At 47.0% G+C, this 19,929-nt stretch overlaps 1 protein-coding gene across 1 annotated transcript; it reads left to right on the forward strand.

Moving 5' to 3' along the window:
• Positions 1-706: 706 nt before the first annotated feature.
• LOC121537298 (trichohyalin) lies at positions 707-18,780 on the forward strand. The gene is made up of 9 exons (XM_041844964.2): positions 707-899; positions 13,219-13,401; positions 13,482-13,589; positions 13,680-13,778; positions 13,871-13,966; positions 14,085-14,405; positions 14,565-15,014; positions 18,158-18,310; positions 18,701-18,780. Exons 1-8 carry the CDS (start codon positions 852-854, stop codon positions 18,290-18,292), a joined length of 1,440 nt encoding a protein of 479 aa, XP_041700898.2. The 5' UTR covers positions 707-851; the 3' UTR covers positions 18,293-18,310; positions 18,701-18,780.
• Positions 18,781-19,929: the final 1,149 nt, after the last annotated feature.

Raw genomic sequence — 19,929 nt, forward strand, 5'->3', positions numbered from 1 at the left:
CTGGATGGGAGACCAGATGCTGCTAGAAGTGGTGTTGGAGAGCCAGTAGGAGGCACTCTTTCCTCTGGTCTAAAAACTGGCCCTCTGTAGGGTGCTGTTTTTCGGATGGGATGTTAAACGGGTGTCCTGACTCTGTGGTCACTAAAGATCTCATGGCACTTATCGTAGGGGTGTTAACCCTGGTGTCCTGGCTAAATTCCCGATCTTGCCCTCATACAGTCATGGCCACCTAATCCTCCCCAACTTCCAAATGGCTAATTTCTCTCCCCTGTAACTGCTACCCAGGTTGTTGCTGAGAATGTGTTCTCAGTCAACTTACCTGGTAAAATAAGGGTTAACCTTTTTTTTAGCACATCAATCAAGAGAGGACTTACACAGTAGACTTGAAAAACAGATACCACTGGTCTAAGCAATATTTTTTTTAGCAGTTATATATGTATATCACATACAAATACCAAAACTACTTTTAAGAATTCTTATGTAACAAGTGTAAATAACATGAATAATCTTTTGTTCCTGTTGTGAAGTAGATTTTTTTTTTCATACTGTGAACATTGTTTATTGAGTCCATGAATAAAATTAGAGGGTCATTAGTCGATAGAATTAGCATTAATTTGAATTCTAAAAATACAAATTCTAATGCTAGGTAGTCAAGGTTACAGCATCTCAACAATTTTCAAATCTGCATCTCATTCTAGCAGGGAAGTGTCCATGCCATGAATGGATACAAGACTCCCTCATTTTAAACTCCCACAATTTAAACATACAGATTTTACCTAATAATAATTTCCCCTAAGATTTGTGGGGGAGTTTCTGCTTAGAACCTGTGCTCTTCCAACCTAGAGCTCAAAATGGATCAGGAGAGAAAGAGCAAAAGGTCATACAAGCCACAGTCTTATGTAAGTATTGGGTTACCGGTATCCCTATGATTATTGCAATGTCCTATTTCTTCATGGTTTGACAACATGTCCAATACATTCAAAAGCATTACAGCTAAATTGTATTTATTATTGTATGTTGTGTCAGTAGTTACCTAATTGGAACTTCTCAAATCGAACACACTTAAGATGGTGAAATGTCGGCAGGTATCTACAGATAACTGCCAAAATAAATACCAACATAACATGTCTTAATAGGGCTTTGGGCCACTACGAGCCAGAACAGCTTCAATGCACCTTGGCATTAATTCTACAAGTATCTGGAACCACTGCTGTGTTCGAGACCACAGAAAACGAGACCGATTCAAGACCAAGACCAGAGCAAATCGAGTCAGAGTCTACACCGAGACCAGAGGGGGGGCGAGACCAAGTCAAGACCGAAAACGGGAGGGGGACAAAGAGTCCGAGACCAAGTCAAAACCGAGACCAGAAAAATGCGAGTCCAATTGAAGACCATGATTGTAATTTTCTCAAATCACCACCATAATAAGTGTTCAAAATGTCCAGTATTTCTGTGTTCATGCAGTGCCTTGCAAAAGTATTAATCCCCCTTGGAGTTTTTCCTATTTTCTTGCATTACAACCTGTAATTTAAATGGATTTTTATTTGGATTTCATGTAATGGAAATACACAAAATAGTCCAAATTGGTGAAGTGAAATGAAAAATATAACTTGTTTCTAATAAAAGTGGTGCGTGCATTTGTATTCACCCCCTTTACTTTGAGGCCCCTAAATAAAATCTGGTGCAACCAATTACCTTCAGAAGTCACATAATTAGTTAAATAAAGTCCACCTGTGTGCAATCTAAGGTCAGGGACAAAGTTGTGGAGAAGTACAGATCAGGTTTGGGTTATAAAAAAAGATCTGAAACTTTGAACATTCCACGGAGCACCATTAAATCCATTGTTAAAAAATGGAAAGAATATGGCACCACAACAAACCTGCCAAGAGAGGGCCACCCACCAAAACTCGAGGACCAGGCAAGGAGGGCATTAATCAGAGAGGCAACAAAGAGACCAAAGATAACCCTGAAGGAGCTGCAAAGCTCCACAGCGGAGATTGGAGTATCTGTCCATAGGACCACTTTAAGCTGTACACTCCACAGAGCTGGGCTTTACAGAAGAGTGGCCAGAAAAAAGCCATTGCTTAAAGAAAAAAATAAGCAAACACGTTTGGTGTTCGCCAAAAGGCATGTGGAAGACTCCCCAAACATATGGAAGAAGGTACTCTGGTCAGATGAGACTAAAATTGAGCTTTTTGGACATAAAGGAAAACGCTATGTCTGGCGCAAACTCAACACCTCTCATCACTCCGAGAACACCATCCCCACAGTGAAGCATGGTGTCACGGTTCAGACAGACGACAAGAGGACCACAATTGCGTCACACCAGAAAGTTTATTTAAACTTAAGGGGAAAGGGATGTAGGGAGTGAGTGAAGGCTCCAGGGGTTATCCCGTCCGATGTGCTGGGTCTGTGCCTCCCCCCAGTGGCAGCGATGCGTCCGATGACGCCGGTGGTTGGTGGTCCAGAAGTCCTGGGGGGGGGGAGGAAACACAGACACAACGGGGCGGAATGAAACCAGGCAGCAGTACAGTTCAAGGGAAATCCAAAATACGTAGTAGCAAGGCAGAAGGCTGGTCAGAGTTACCGGGATTGAAGAGTAGTCAGGAGTCGTAATGGCAGAAGCAGGTCTGGATCTCCTGAGGCAGAAGAGTATCCAAAAACCAGGCAGGTCCGGGGTCACAAAACCAGGGTGAGCCAGAAGCGCGAGCAAACAGGTTCCGGGTGTGAGCTTTGCAGAGCTTTGCAGACGATCTGACACAGGAGAGCTGAAAGACAGGGCTATAAATACTGGGAGAGGTTAGTGGGTAATGCAGCGCAGCTGGCAGAGTAATTAGAGCCGAGCAGAGCAGGGACAGGTGGAGCTAGTTAGGCTGAGTAGAGAGAGAGTGGTGAGCAGAGTGGAAACAACTTAAGGTGGTAACCCAGTGGAGTGAGAGGGCTCATGACAGAACCCCCCCAAGGGGACGGCCCCAGAAGTCCCAAGAGCAACACCACGCCGGGCGGGAGGAGGGGAGCCGGAGGAGGGCTAGAACTCCTCCCGAACGGTCCGAGCGAACGTCCTCATCCTCGGAGGAAGCCGGAGGGCCGTGGTCGGGAGATGGGACAGGTCCCGAGACAGGATCAGGCACAGGACAGGAAGCCGAGCGGGCAGGACGGTTAGAGACCCCTCTGGGGCGGCCCCTACGGATTGCAGGTTGATCAGGATGCCGTTGGTGGAAAGCGGTGATGAGAGTCCTATCCACAATCCGACTAGCTGGCACCCAGGTCCTTTCCTCAGGTCCATAGCCCTCCCAGTCAATGAGGTACTGGAGACCCCTACCCCTCCGTCTGGACCGAAGCAGGCGGCGGACGGTGTAAACCAGACCACCATCGACGAGCCGTGGAGGAGGAGGACAAGGCGCAGCAGGGACCAGCGGACTCCTGGGCACAGGCAGGGGCTGCAGCAATCCGGCTGGGGGCTGGCAGGACGACTTGTGTTGGTTGCAGATGGGGCAGGCTTGGACGAATTCCCCGTACATCCTTCCTCAGAGAGGGCCACCAGAACCTCTGGGCGAGCAGGTTGTAAGTGCGGGTGGAGCCAGGGTGACAAGCTAGGCGGGAGTCATGTCCCCACTGAACGACCTGGGACCTCAGGTCTTCGGGGGACAAAAAGGCGGTCAGCTGGGCAAGTGCTGGGACCTGGCTGGTTACGGAGAGCCTCCAGCACCTGTTCCTCAACAGCCCAGGTCAGAGCTGCAACGATGCAGGGACTTGGCAGAATCGACACAGGGTCCTTGGAGGGGTCAGGAGCGGAGTTAGTAGGTACTGGCCGAGGGGGTAGTGCGGCGGCAAGCAGGCAGGTTCGGTGGCAGTCCTCTCCCCACTCCCTGATCACCCCGGTCACCCAGTCGAGCTGAGGGTTGTGCCGGGCGGAGCCATGGGTAACCCAGGATGAGGGGTTGGCCTGGAGAGGGGAGCAGGTGAAACTGGATAGTTTCTTGATGGTTTCCGGACAGACCCATCGAGACCGGGGCCGTGACATGAGTGACCGATCCGAGTAAGTGTCCGTCCAGTGCCCGGGCAGGAATAGGAGGTGTCAAACGGAGGTTCTCCAGTCCCAGTTGGCGTGCCAGCTTGATGTCCATTATGTTGGCTTCGGCGCCAGAATCCACCAGAGCAGCCAGGGTGTGAGTTGAGTCAGGGAGGCGGAGGTGAACTTGCAGCAGGGGTTTGCGGTCGGAGGACTGGATGGTCATTGAACTCAACCGGACTCCCCCTATGCCCGGTGAGCTTCGGCCCTTTAAAGGGCAGGTTACCACACGATGTCCATCACCTCCACAATAGAGGCAGAGGTTTGAGGTGAAGCGTCGCTGGCGCTCTGCAGGAGTGAGAGAGGCTCGCCCAATCTCCATAGGCTCAGACTGATCAAGCTGAACTGGGTGAGTGGCAGTAGATGACAGGAGCCCAGTCGGATCTCTCCGAATGCCGGTAGTAGGTGGACCTTGGCGCCCCCTCTCACGACGACGGGTCTGTATCCCTCTGTCGATCCTGACAGTCAGTGCGATGGCTTCATCAAGAGTGGAAGGCAGTTCATGGGAGACCAACTCGTCCTTGATATAGTCAGCCAAACTATGGAAGAACGCGTCCCACCAACGATGGTGTGTTCCAAGAACTTCGTCTAGCCAGGGTTCGGAAGTCGATGGAATGGTCTGCGACTGTACGTCTGCCTTGTCGAATACTGAACAGTTCACGAGACGCCTCTGCGGTTGGTGAATCCAGGTCAAACACCTTCAGCATCTCCTCGGCAAACCGGTCGAAGGTTGCACATGCGGGGGGTTTGACGTTCGAACTCTGCTGTTCCCCAGAGTCGAGCTCGGCCCGTCAGGTGAGTGATGGCATACCCAACCTTAGCCCCCTCCGTGGCGAAGGTCCTTGGCTGCAAGGAGAACTGAAGTCGGCAGCTAGTCAGGAATGGCCGGACCTGGGTAGAATCGCCGTTGAACCGCTCGGGGTTTCCAATCTTGGGTTCGAGCAGCGGCTGCAATGACCGGGGCAGGTAACTCGGGGCAGGGCTGGTGGGCAGACTGGCTGGGGTCAGGTTGGTGAGGAGTTGAATGATCATGGCGAGTTGTTGTTGCTGCTGCTGGGACTGCTGCTGGTGCTGCTGGAACTGCTGATGCTGTTGGTAGCCGGCCTGAAGCAGAGAGGTGATGTCGCCGCTCATGCGGCCTAGCTCTCTCTCAGTGTGTTCCAGGCGTAGCATGGCGGTGGGTTGCTCAGGTTCTTCGGTTTCCATGTCGGGGAAGTGTGCGCTGAGTCCATAATGGTCAGATCGTACTGTCACGGTTCAGACAGACGACAAGAGGACCACAATTGCGTCACACCAGAAAGTTTATTTAAACTTAAGGGGAAAGGGGATGTAGGGAGTGAGTGAAGGCTCCAGGGGTTATCCCGTCCGATGTGCTGGGTCTGTGCCTCCCCCAGTGGCAGCGATGCGTCCGATGACGCCGGTGGTTGGTGGTCCAGAAGTCCTGGGGGGAGGAAACACAGACACAACGGGGGCGGAATGAAACCAGGCAGCAGTACAGTTCAAGGGAAATCCAAAATACGTAGTAGCAAGGCAGAAGGCTGGTCAGAGTTACCGGGATTGAAGAGTAGTCAGGAGTCGTAATGGCAGAAGCAGGTCTGGATCTCCTGAGGCAGAAGAGTATCCAAAAACCAGGCAGGTCCGGGGTCACAAAACCAGGGTGAGCCAGAAGCGCGAGCAAACAGGTTCCGGGTGTGAGCTTTGCAGAGCTTTGCAGACGATCTGACACAGGAGAGCTGAAAGACAGGGCTATAAATACTGGGAGAGGTTAGTGGGTAATGCAGCGCAGCTGGCAGAGTAATTAGAGCCGAGCAGAGCAGGGACAGGTGGAGCTAGTTAGGCTGAGTAGAGAGAGAGTGGTGAGCAGAGTGGAAACAACTTAAGGTGGTAACCCAGTGGAGTGAGAGGGCTCATGACACATGGTGGTGGCAGCATCATGCTGTGGGGATGTTTTTCATCGGCAGGGACTGGGAAACTGGTCAGAATTGAAGGATGGCGCTAAATACAGGGAAAGTTTTGAGGGAAACCTGTTTCAGTCTTCCAGAGATTTGAGACTGGGACGGAGGTTCACCTTCCAGCAGGACAATGACCCTAAGCATACTGCTAAAGCAACACTTGAGTGGTTTAAGGGGAAACATTTAAATATCTTGGAATGGCCTAGTCAAAGCCCAGACCTCAATCCAATTGATAATCTGTGGTATGACTTAAAGATTGCTGTACACCAGCGGAACCCATCCAACTTGAAGGAGCTGGAGCAGTTTTGGCTTGAAGAATGGGCAAAAATCCCAGTGGCTAGATGTGCCAAGTTTATGGAGACATACCCCAAGAGACTTGCAGCTGTAATTGCTGCAAAAGGTGGCTCTACAAAGTATTGACTTTGGGGGGGGTGAATAGTTATGCATGCTCAAGTTTTCTGTTTTTTTGTTGTATTTCTTGTTCGTTTCACAATAAAAATATTTTGCATCTTCAAAGTGGTAGGCATGTTGTGTAAATCAAATGATCCAAACCCCCAAAAAATCAATTTTAATTCCAGGTTGTTAGGCAACGAAATTGGAGAAATGCCAATGGGGGTGAATACTTTCGCAAGCCACTGTATTTCAGAACAACATATGTATTCTTTAGACATTCAGAATAGTGAAAAAATGCATGCTGAGGGAAAATAGAGCCACTCTACACATTATTACTAACCCAAACACAATGGGGAACAATGGGCCTTCTACACCTTCAGAGAAGGGCTAAGGATTTATAAAATAATAATTATGATAATTATATTATTATTTTCAATGATGTTCTGATTTAATCTCTTCAGTTTTTGTTGGAAAGGAAAGTGTTAACACTGAAGAGAAAAAAAAGATCCAATCAGGATTTGTTTTTGCTGGTCTCTGGGAAGATAAATCTAGCTAGCTAAGTCAGCCATTGGCTAGGGCCATCAGAAGCTATATAAAGGCATCTGCCATTCAACTATATTAGGGCCACATTTTGGAGTGACAGTGGAATCAACCAATCTCATTTTGACAATGGGTGGGATCGTTTTTACAAAAAGTATGGAAACTGCATTCTTTTTTAAAATATCCAATTGTACAGCTGGCGACCGAAGTCAGCGTGCATGTGCCCGGCCCGCCACAAGGAGTTGCTAGAGCGCAATGCGACAAGGACATCCCGGCCGGCCAAACCCTCCCTCATGGTTCTCCTGGCCGGCCGGCTGCGACATAGCTTGGGATCGATCCCGGGTCTGTAGTGACACATCTAGCACAGCGATGCAGTGCCTTAGACTGCTGCGCCACTCGGGAGGCCTGTAACTTTTGCCTTCTTGAAGACCAACAGGTCACTGTGCAATAGCGAGCAGTAGTTTTCCTAAGCTTTAGCTAGCTAGCTTTTGTTGTTGGCTAGTTTGCAGCGACTGCAGCAGGTGTTATCATAGAGGCTGTTGTTGCTACTTTGTTAGCTTCTCCCTGTTCAAGAATAACTTTCAACAAGATGTTAAGTTGCAAATTATCATCATCTGGTGAGTGGAACTGAGTTTTTTATTGCAGCATGCTTGCTGTTTTTAGCCATCTCTTTGAAAATAACTTATGTGTTTGAAACATTGTTGCATTTAGTGGAACTGAAAGCATTTTAGCCACATTCAATCTTATTAAAATCTGTTCATATACACCCACAGGAAGAATATGACACTTTTAAAAGACGTTTTCTGACAAGCGACCACTTAGATATGGTCATTTTCACCTTTTCATAAATTCTTACAATGTTTGGGAATTACGTATACTAAGGCATTTGTGAAAATTCTATAGTAATAGAAAGTGGGAAAGCAGCTGTGCGTTTGGGCAATTAATAGACACTGCAGTAAATAAAACCGAATAAAGACATCTGTCTTGTCCAGGACCTGAGCCATTTGCCACATGGGCCTGCCATCATTCACTTGGAACTGGACTGTGTGTTTACAGGCAGTTGCAACAGCATGACTTTAGAACATTAGAACGCATTCGCCAAAAGCCAGAATGGATTTCTGCAAATATGTAAACACCACAGTTGTCCTCTTACATTTGGGAACTTCACAGTCCTATTGCTCAAACAACCATGAAAAGGTAGGCTCTCCCTCCCTCAGTTATGCACATCAACAACAACTAATGCTAGCCAGAGCAAGATGAGCTAAATTCTAATGAAGGAACATTAGATAAACCCTCTCAAACTTTTTCAGCTAGTAGGCCGTCAAATTTGCACTCATAAATGATGGGGAACTATAGCCTCCTCATCCTTCTGCAGCTTGCCTGTCAATGCATGCTTGTCTCAACTGGCTAAAGTTGGCTAGCTCACTGTGACCATTTTACTCGCTGTAGCAGAGCTGGTTAGGTTGTTTACATGTTATCTACAGCGTTCTTGACTAACTATTACTTTTTTTGCCTATGTTTACTGACACTGGTCATATTCAGCGGGTGTTGCGCGTTTGTAAATTAATCAGTTGTTCTGCGCTCTGACACACTCAGACAAGAGTGCTCTGAAATCGGCGTAGATAGCCAGAGTGAATTTGCGAACGCAAGAGATATGCTAACTGGATAACAGTCATCCAAGTTCTTGCTAGCTAACCAAATGACACCAGCATCTCTAGCTGTGTATAGCCACCGAAAATCGATATGAGGGGGGATAAGTCAGTCACACACCCACTCCTCCAATGGCATGATATGACATCCTCCTAGCAGCTAGCTAGCTAACGTTAGGCTACGTGTTTTTAGCTTGCTTAAATATATATGCTAGCCTATTAGCCATATTTGACTGACTTGTAATCGTTGCCCTTGCTAGTTTGATTGTATTGACATTCCCAGCCTTAGTTACATTCATCTGTTTTTGTCCGGAATATTGAGTAATTGATTGGGACCTACTGGCTTATTATGTCCGAGTTTATGGACTGCTTATTCTTTAACATCATGCTGTGTGTGACTGCTGTCTTTCCATCGGCCCTATGCAGTGGTGTAGTGGTGCCTGGAGAAGTGGGTATACTCAGCGAAGGTGTGAAGAATCCTATATTTTCCCATCCATGTCTACTCCCCTGATGCAAACAGCTGCATGATGACAACTGCGCATCACAAATAGCCTACTAACCAACTCTTCGGACTAAACTTTTTCAATACCTAGTTTGCATACCCATTGTTGCCTTACTTAGCATTTACTGGTAGATATCATAAGTTGAAACGTCTTTCCTACCCTACAGGCTACCGATGTCATTCTTCTGTGAGCTGCTCCATGCCAAAACCAGTTGAGAGCTGAACACTCTTGCTGCCTGCAGATGATATTCAGCTGAAACTAGGCTATATGTGTAGCACGCATGTGCATATAATTCATGTGCTTTGCGATTGTGTAGGCTACTTTGTGCATGCTTTCTCTATTGTACTACTTAATTGATCAATCGTATACACTACTTCGATACATTTTACATTTTTTACATTTTAGTCATTTAGCAGACGCTCTTATCCAGAGCGACTTACAGGAGCAATTAGGGTTAAGTGCCTTGCTCAAGGGCACATTTACGTCATTTAGCAGACGCTCTTATCCAGAGCGACTCACAAATTGGTGCATTCACCCTATAGCCAGTGGGATAACCACTTTACAAATTTTTTTTTGGGGGGGTAGAAGGATTACTTTATCCTATCCCAGGTATTCCTTAAAGAGGTGGGGTTTCAAATGTCTCCGGAAGGTGGTGAGTGACTCCGCTGTCCTGGCGTCGTGAGGGAGCTTTGGGGTGCCAGAGCAGCGAACAGTTTTGACTGGGCTGAGCGGGAACTATGCTTCCGCAGAGGAAGGGGAGCCAGCAGGCCAGAGGTGGATGAACGCAATGCCCTCGTTTGGGTGTAGGGACTGATCAGAGCCCGAAGGTACAGAGGTGCCGTTCCCCTCACTGCTCCATAGGCAAGCACCATGGTCTTGCAACGGATGCGAGCTTCAACTGGAAGCCAGTGGAGTGTGCGGAGGAGGGGGGTGACATGAGAGAACTTGGGAAGGTTGAACACCAGACGGGCTGCGGCGTTCTGGATGAGTTGTAGGGGTTTAATGGCACAGGCAGGGAGGCCAGCCAACAGCGAGTTGCAGTAATCCAGACGGGAGATGACAAGTGCCTGGATTAGGACCTGTGTCGCTTCCTGTGTAAGGCAGGGTCGTACTCTCCGAATGTTGTAGAGCATGAACCTGCAGGAGCGGGTCACCGCCTTGATGTTAGCGGAGAACGACAGGGTGTTGTCCAGGGTCACGCCAAGGCTCTTCGCACTCTGGGAGGAGGACACAACGGAGTTGTCAACCGTGATGGCGAGATCATGGAACGGGCAGTCCTTCCCCGGGAGGAAGAGCTGCTCCGTCTTGCCAGGGTTCAGCTTGAGGTGGTGATCCGTCATCCATACTGATATGTCTGCCAGACATGCAGAGATGCGATTCGCCACCTGGTTATCAGAAGGGGGAAAGGAGAAGATTAGTTGTGTATCGTCAGCGTAGCAATGATAGGAGAGGCCATGTGAGGATATGACAGAGCCAAGTGACTTGGTGTATAGGGAGAAAAGGAGAGGGCCTAGAACTGAGCCCTGGGGGACACCAGTGGTGAGAGCACGTGGTGCGGAGACAGCTTCGCCACGCCACTTGGTAGGAGCGACCGGTCAGGTAGGACGCAATCCAGGAGTGAGCCGCGCCGGAGATGCCCAGCTCGGAGAGGGTGGAGAGGAGGATCTGATGGTTCACAGTATCAAAGGCAGCAGACAGGTCTAGAAGGACAAGAGCAGAGGAGAGAGAGTTAGCTTTAGCAGTGCGGAGAGCCTCCGTGACACAGAGAAGAGCAGTCTCAGTTGAATGACCAGTCCTGAAACCTGACTGGTTTGGATCAAGAAGGTCATTCTGAGAGAGATAGCAAGAGAGTTGGCTAAAGACGGCACGCTCAATAGTTTTGGAAAGAAAAGAAAGAAGGGATACTGGTCTGTAGTTGTTGACATCAGTGGGATCGAGTGTTGGTTTTTTGAGAAGGGGGAGCAACTCTCGCTCTCTTGAAGACGGAAGGGACATGGCCAGCGGTCAAGGATGAGTTGATCAGCGAGGTGAGGTAGGGGAGAAGGTCACCGGAGATGGTCTGGAGAAGAGAGGAGGGGATGGGGTCAAGCGGGCAGGTTGTTGGGCGGCCTGCAGTCACAAGTCGCAGGATTTTATCTGGGAGAGAGGGGAGAAAGAAGTCAAAGCATAGGGTAGGGCAGTGTGAGTAGGACCAGCAGTGTCATTAGACTTAACAAACGAGGATCGGATGTCGTCAACCTTCTTTTCAAAGTGGTTGGCGAAGTCATCCACAGAGAGAGAGGAGGGGGGAGGATTCAGGAGGGAGGAAAATGTGGCAAAGAGCTTCCTAGGGTTAGAGGCAGATGCTTGGAATTTAGAGTGGTAGAAAGTGGCCTTAGCAGCAGAAACAGATGAAGAAAATGTAGAGAGGAGGGAGTGAAAAGATGCCAGGTCGGCAGGGAGTTTAGTTTTCTTCCATTTCCGCTCCGCTGCCCGGAGCTCTGTTCTGTGAGCTCGCAATGAGTCATCAAGCCACGGAGCTGGAGGGGAGGACCGAGCCGGCCGGGAGGATAGGGGACACAGAGAGTCAAAGGATGCAGAAAGGGAGGAGAGGAGGGTTGAGGAGGCAGAATCAGGAGATTGGAGGGAGAAGGATTGAGCAGAGGGAAGAGATGATAGGATGGAAGAGGAGAGAGTAGTGGGAGAGAGAGAGCGAAGGTTGCGGCGGCACATTACCATCTGTGTAGGGGCAGAGTGAGTAGTGTTGGAGGAGAGCGAGAGAGAAAAGGAAACAAAGTAGTGGTCGGAGACATGGAGGGGAGTTGCAGTGAGATTAGTAGAAGAGCAGCATCTAGTAAAGATGAGGTCAAGCGTATTGCCTGCCTTGTGAGTAGGGGGGGACGGTGAGAGGGTGAGGTCAAAAGAGGAGAGGAGTGGAAAGAAGGAGGCAGAGAGAAATGAGTCAAATGTGGACATAGGGAGGTTGAAATCCCCCAAAACTGTGAGGGGTGAGCCATCCTCAGGAAAGGAACTTATCAAGGCGTCAAGCTCATTGATGAACTCTCCAAGGGAACCTGGAGGGTACGCATCTGTAGGGATTAAGAAGTGAGTATACGCAATGCCCACTGAAAAAAAGTGTGTTTACGGTTTATACCTGCGTATAGCCTCCACTACACCACTGGCCCTTTGTGTTTTACAAAAAGTGCACTCTCCTACATGAGTGCGCTGGTATTATGGTTGCTGTCCTTTCAGAATCACGAACCTGCCACACACTGAAGGCCTATAGGGTTGCTACTGCGCAAACATGTCTATAATAGATATACAGGCTGTTAAGATATGACTGTTTCAAGAAAGGAGTGTATATATTTGGCCTGGCGAAGCAGTTTTATGCGCTGACTGTTAATTCTGAGTTTTTTTACTCTGCTGGTCTCGGGAAGAAATGATGAGTCCTCACTGTCCGAGACCGAGTCAAGACTGAGTACAAATGTATCCAACACCGAGACAAGACCGAGACACTCAATATGTGTACTACAACACTGTCTGGAACTCTATTGGAGGGATGCGACACCATTCTTCCACAATAAATTAAATTCGCTGTCTCAGGCGCCGCTCCAGAATCTCCCATATTTGTTCAATTGGGTTGAGATCTGGTGACTGAGATGGCCATGACATATTGTTTACATCATTTTAATGCTCATCAAACCATTTAGTGACCACTCGTGCCCTGTGGATGGGGGCATTGTCATCCTATTGTGGCATAGCCATGGTAGCCCACCCAGCATTTTTATACATGACCCTAAGCATGATGGGATGTTAATTGCTTAATTAACTCAGGAACCACACCTGTGTGTAAGCACCTGCTCTCTATCTACTTTGTATCCCTGTTATGACAGGTCAATGCTGTGCGCAAGAATCCCAACTTTGTGAGGTGTTCCTCCAGCCTTACTTACAAATTACTGGAAAGTCAAATAGATAGATTCAACATGTCGAAGGAACATACTGATTCATAATCAAATGAATAACCATTTATTAAACTCGGCATTGCAACATTAGACAAATGACCTAGTAAGATCTCACAGTGTGTTACATGTAGCAACAGGTTGACTGACAATAGTACTTGTGTTCCACAGCCGCCCATCCTAAAGAGTCTAGAGGGCAGTGACAAGAAGCTGAGGTCCTCTGGGGACAGGGTCGTCCTCCCATCCAGTCCAAAGGATAAGGATGGACAGGCAGCACACGTGAAAGTGTGTGAAGAAGAGGTGCAGGAAGAAAATGCAGAGGCTGTGAACACCCCATTTGTCTGTGAACCACTGGTAAGAGATCACTGCCACCCATGTCTTTGTGTGACTGACTGCCTGTGTGCAGATGAGTTCTGACCAGCTGACTCTGACAGATTCTTCAGGATGTTGAGGACTTGGAGGAGTCTACTGTAAAGGAAAGTCCAGTTCCTCCAAAGGACCTTGAAGATATCGATAAGGCTTCAACCGAAGGCCAACAACTGGTAATATGGCTGTTTTCTCATCAATTGTATTTGACCAAAACTCGGCAGTCTGCGCTGCATCAGTATGTCTGACCCAAAATGTCTGCACAGACCCAGGTAGAGGAACACAACCCTGACATCCTCCTCCCTCACCTTGTGGATGCCCTGGAGAATGCATCTGTGAACACCCCCCCTGTTTGTGAACCACTGGTAAGAGAACAGTGCCACACATTTCTGTAACTGCCTGTCTGAATATGGAGAACAGATCTCTGACCTACAGACTCTCTAAATGTGATAAACAGATTATTGAGGACTTGGAGGACTCTCCTGACAAGGAATGTCCAGCTCCCCCAAAGACTAAGGATGTAGAATGTGCATCAGCACAGGGCCAAGAACAGGTAAAATACCCATGATGTTTGTGCCTGTGCCTGTGTGTGTTTGTGCATCATCTATTTTTCCAACAACATTTGATCAAAATTGCCTTTCTCTACTTGTCACTATGTTTGACCTTCAAAGATCCAGGTAGATAAGGACAAAGACTGTGACATGCCCCTCCCTCGCTGCTTGGACACCCTGGAGAAGCGCTTCTACCAGAGCAGGGACCACCAGATCAGGGCAAGACACTGGGCCCAGTTCAGAGCAGAGACCCTGAGGGTAGTCCACCAGGGGATAGTTGTCCTGCAACGTGAGCTGGAGCTGGAGCTGGAGCGGGTTAGAGAGGGCCTGGAGGGTAGACGCCAGCGCAGAGAGAGGGACCATTACAGTCTGGCCCAGGTGAAGAGAGAGAGACAGAAAAAGAGAGAAGAGCAGATAAAAGGATGGATGGAGAAGTGGATGGTCGGGAGGGAGGAGGAGAACCAGGGGGAAGAAGGTGAGGAAGAGGGGGAGACAGAGGAAGAGGAGAAGGAGGAAAGTGAACAGGAAGAGGAGAGTGAGGATGAAGAGGGAGATACAGAGGGAGAGGAAGAGAAGGAGAAAGAGGAGAAGGTGGAGGAGGGAGACAGGGAGGGGAGTGAAGAGGAGCGTGAGGAGGACAAAGAGAGCGAGGAGGAGGAGGAGGATGGCATAGAGACTATACGCAAGGAGGTGAAGATGCAGATGCCCTTGATGATTGCCGATATTGAGCGTGATATGAAGAATGACTATGAGCAGAACAAGAATAGGGAAGCCCAGGACCGGAAGATGTTGACCAGCCTGCTGCAGTGCTTGGAGTTAGTCTACCAGAGACGCACTGAGGAGATACTGGGCAAGATAGGCATGCTGTGGGACATCATGATCAACAACATGCTCCAGGACCTCCATGGAAGGAGAACAGCCCAGAAGTCAGTGTCTGCCCAGACCGCGCAGTATCTCCACTTCCGCCGCAGCCCCCGGCTGGCCCCAATCGCCCCTCTGACTGAAGCGGACAGGAGGCTCCTCAAGGGAGGGGCAAGAGATTCCCAACAGGTGGGTGATGATGGGGACATAATAACAATAATAATAATATGGCATTTAGCAGACGCTTTTATCCCAAGCGACTTACAGTCATGTGCGCATACATTTTTACGTATGGGTGGTCCCGGGGATCGAACCCACTACCCTGGCGTTACAAGTGCCATGCTCTACCAATTGAGCTACAGAGGACCACATGACGATGACTTGAGAGTTGAGTTATGTAAAGGGAATATGTTTCACTATTGTTTCCCCATGTAAAACTATAACTCAAACATACACTGAACAAAAATATAAACGCAACATGTAAGGTGTTGGTTCCAATGTTTCATGAACTGAAATAAAAGATCCCCAACATTTTCCATACGCACGAAAAGCTTATTTCTCTAAAATGTTGTGCACAAATTTGTTTACATCCCTGTTAGAGAGCATTTCTCCTTTGCCAAGATAATCGATCCACCTGACAGGTGTGGCATATCAAGAAGCTGATTAAACAGCATGATCATTAAACAGGTGCACCTTGTGTTGGGGACAATAAAAGGCCACTCTAAAATGTGCAGTTTTGTCACACAACACAATGCAACAGATGTCTCACATTTTGAGGGAGTGTGAATTGAATGTTAATTTCTCTACCATAAGCTACCTCCAATGTCGTTTTAAAGAATTTGGCAGTACTTCCAATCGGCCTGACAACCACAGACCACGTGTATGGCGTTGTGTGGGCGAGCGGTTAGCTGATGTAAACGTTGTGAACATAGTGCCCCATGGTGGCGGTGGAGTTATGATATGTGCAGGCATAAGCTACGGACAACGAACACAATTGCATTTTATCGATGGCAATTTCAATATACAGAGATACCGTGACGGGATCCTGAGGCCCATCGTTGTGCCCTTCATCCGCTGCCATCACCTCATGTTTCAGCATGATAATGCACGGCCCCATGTCGCAAGGATCTGTACACAATTCCTGGAAGCTGAAAATGTCCCAGTTCTTACATGGCCTGCATACTCAGCAGACATGTCACCCATTGAGCATGTTAGGGATGCTCTGGATCGACGCATATGACACCGGGTTCCAGTTCCCAACAATATCCAGCAACTTCGCACAGCCATTGAAAAGGAGTGGGACAACATTCCACAGGCCACAATCAACAGCCTGATCAACTCTTTGCGAAGGAGATATGTCAAGCTACAGTGGGGAAAAAAAGTATTTAGTCAGCCACCAATTGTGCAAGTTCTCCCACTTAAAAAGATGAGAGAGGCCTGTAATTTTCATCATAGGTACACGTCAACTATGACAGACAAATTGAGATTTTTTTTCTCCAGAAAATCACATTGTAGGATTTTTTATGAATTTATTTGCAAATTATGGTGGAAAATAAGTATTTGGTCACCTACAAACAAGCAAGATTTCTGGCTCTCACAGACCTGTAACTTCTTCTTTAAGAGGCTCCTCTGTCCTCCACTCGTTACCTGTATTAATGGCAACTGTTTGAACTTGTTATCAGTATAAAAGACACCTGTCCACAACCTCAAACAGTCACACTCCAAACTCCACTATGGCCAAGACCAAAGAGCTGTCAAAGGACACCAGAAACCAAATTTGTTTACCTGCACCAGGCTGGGAAGACTGAATCTGCAATAGGTAAGCAGCTTGGTTTGAAGAAATCAATTGTGGGAGCAATTATTAGGAAATGGAAGACATACAAGACCACTGATAATCTCCCTCGATCTGGGGCTCCACGCAAGATCTCACCCCGTGGGGTCAAAATGATCACAAGAACGGTGAGCAAAAATCCCAGAACCACACGGGGGGACCTAGTGAATGACCTGCAGAGAGCTGGGACCAAAGTAACAAAGCCTACCATCAGTAACACACTACGCCGCCAGGGACTCAAATCCTGCAGTGCCAGACGTGTCCCCCTGCTTAAGCCAGTACATGTCCAGGCCCGTCTGAAGTTTGCTAGAGTGCATTTGGATGATCCAGAAGAGGATTGGGAGAATGTCATATGGTCAGATGAATCCAAAATATAACTTTTTGGTAAAAACTCAACTCGTCGTGTTTGGAGGACAAAGAATGCTGAGTTGCATCCAAAGAACACCATACCTACTGTGAAGCATGGGGGTGGAAACATCATGCTTTGGGGCTGTTTTTCTGCAAAGGGACCAGGACGACTGATCCGTGTAAAGGAAAGAATGAATGGGGCCATGTATCGTGAGATTTTGAGTGAAAACCTCCTTCCATCAGCAAGGGCATTGAAGATGAAACGTAGCTGGGTCTTTCAGCATGACAATGATCCCAAACACACCGCCCGGGCAACGAAGGAGTGGCTTCATAAGAAGCATTTCAAGGTCCTGGAGTGGCCTAGCCAGTCTCCAGATCTCAACCCCATAGAAAATCTTTGGAGGGAGTTGAAAGTCTGTGTTGCCCAGCGACAGCCCCAAAACATCACTGCTCTAGAGATCTGCATGGAGGAATGGGCCAAAATACCAGCAACAGTGTGTGAAAACCTTGTGAAGACTTACAGAAAACGTTTGACCTGTGTCATTGCCAACAAAGGGTATATAACAAAGTATTGAGAAACTTTTGTTATTGACCAAATACTTATTTTCCACCATAATTTGCAAATAAATTCATTAAAAATCCTACAATGTGATTTTCTGGATTTTTTTTTCTCATTTTGTCTGTCATAGTTGACGTGTACCTATGATGAAAATTACAGGCCTCTCTCATCTTTTTAAGTGGGAGAACTTTCACAATTGGTGGCTGACTAAATACTTTTTTTCCCCACTGTACATGAGGCAAATGGTGGTCACACCAGATACTAACTGGTTTTCTGATACACGCCCCTACCATTAAAAAACATGTTATCTGTGACCACAGATGCATATCTGTATTCCCAGTCATGTGAAATCCATAGATTAGGGCCTAATGAATTTATTTCAATTGACTGATTTCCTTACACTGTATGAACTGTAAATCAGTAAAATGTTTGAAATTGTTACATGTTGCGTTTATATTCTTGTTCAGTATAGTTACATAGGTTTAAAAAAATAGGACGTTTATGCAGCGGTAGTGTATAGACTGTATGTACACCTGTTACAACCTAGACATCTAGGTGTCAGTCGCTACAATAACCTCCATCTACCAATTTTAGGATGACGAGGCAAAGAAGACTGGCAAAGGGGAAAAAAAGAAGAAGAAGAAGAAGAAGAAGAGGAAGAAGGCAGAGAGAGAAAGACGAGGAGAAAGACAGTCAGAGGCTGCAGAAGGAGGAAATGGTGGAAAGTAAGCCAGAAGAGAATAAAAAGTAAGTAAGTGCAGTAATAAAAGAAGAGAGAGAGAGAGAGAGAGAGAGAGAGAGAGAGAGAGAGAGAGAGAGAGAGAGAGAGAGAGAGAGAGAGAGAGAGAGAGAGAGAGAGAGAGAGAGAGAGAGAGAGAGAGAGAGAGAGAGAGAGAGAGAGAGAGAGAGAGAGAGAGAGAGAGAGAGAGAGAGAGAGAGAGAGAGAGAGAGAGAGAGAGAGAGAGAGAGAGAGGGGTCGTGAGAGTTGACAGAATGAGAACTGCATTTACATTCTCTATGCAAATTCTGGTATATTACATTTACCAGAGGTTATCATAAACATTTGATGAATGGAATCTATTGCCTATGTACAGTATGTTGTCTATGTATGGTAAATATATTATATTTTAATCACAGGTTTCTCCAATTGCTGCTGCTCAAACTGACATGCATTCAATGATGACATAATATTTAGAAAAAATAAAATTTGAAAGCAGCTTGTTTTTGATTTTGATAATAATTGGTTTATCCATCTGGGTTTCACCCAATGATTGCATATAAACTCTGGATTGCTGATACTATGTATTGGCCAATAAGAGGATTTGAAGCCACCGGTCAGCCATATTGGCACTCCCCTGAAGAAGCATTCTTCCATATGAATGAATGGAATTATACTGTATTTTTGATGTAGTGGGAACAGTAACATTAGAACTTTTTAAAAATTATACTTAAAGGAAAATGTTTTAATATATTTTTCATTTTTATGTTCAGCTTACAAAAAAATACAAAGTATGCATTAAAGTGTCTGTAATAGAATAAACATGGCAAAAACAAATCTAGACATTCAGAAATGCATTTCTATAGCTTTTTTTTACAACAGTGGGGGAGTGCCAAGATGGAGGCGCAGTGGCTTCAAAACAGTGCCTCCTGTTAGGTATCTAGTAGTAGTGCATTCGGAAAGTATTCAGACCCCTTCACTTTTTCCACATTTTGTTACGGTACTGCCTTATTCTAAAATGGATTAAATAAATACAAATCCTCATCAATCTACACACAATACCCCATAATGACGAATCGAAAACAGGTTTTTCGAAATTTTTGCAAATGTATTAAACATAAAAAAACAGAAATACCTTATTTACATAAGTATTCAGACCCCTTGCTATGAGACTCGAAATTGAGCTCAGGTGCATCCTGTTTCCATTGATCATCCTTGAGATGTTTCTACAACTTGATTGGAGTCCGCCTGTGGTAAATTCAATTGATTGGACATGATTTGGAAAGGCACACACCTGTCTATATAATGTCCCACAGTTGACAGTGCATGTCAGAGCAAAAACCAAGCCATGAGGTCGAAGGAATTGCCCGTAGAGCTCCGAGACAGGATTTTGTCAAGGCACAGATCTGGGGAAGGGTACCAAAACATTTCTGCAGCATTGAAGGTCCCCAAGAACACAGTGGTCTCCAACATTCTTAAATGGAAGAAGTTTGGAACCACCAAGACTCTTCCTAGAGCTGGCCAACTGTCCAAACAGAGCAATCAGAGGAGAAGGAACTTGGTCAGGGAGGTGACCAAGAACCCGATGGTCACTCTGACAGAGCTCCAGAGTTCTTCTGTGTAGATGGGAGAACCTTCCAGAAGGACA

Source organism: Coregonus clupeaformis, chromosome 24, assembly GCF_020615455.1.
Source record: "Coregonus clupeaformis isolate EN_2021a chromosome 24, ASM2061545v1, whole genome shotgun sequence".
In the NCBI taxonomy this organism is placed as follows: domain Eukaryota; kingdom Metazoa; phylum Chordata; class Actinopteri; order Salmoniformes; family Salmonidae; genus Coregonus; species Coregonus clupeaformis.

Coding starts and splice junctions, on each gene's coding strand:
- LOC121537298 (XM_041844964.2), top strand. CDS start 852: ATGGATCAGGAGAGAAAGAGCAAAAGGTCATACAAGCCACAGTCTTAT. Junction 900..13,218: donor CATACAAGCCACAGTCTTAT/GTAAGTATTGGG, acceptor TGTGTTCCACAG/CCGCCCATCCTAAAGAGTCT. Junction 13,967..14,084: donor CAGCACAGGGCCAAGAACAG/GTAAAATACCCA, acceptor TGACCTTCAAAG/ATCCAGGTAGATAAGGACAA.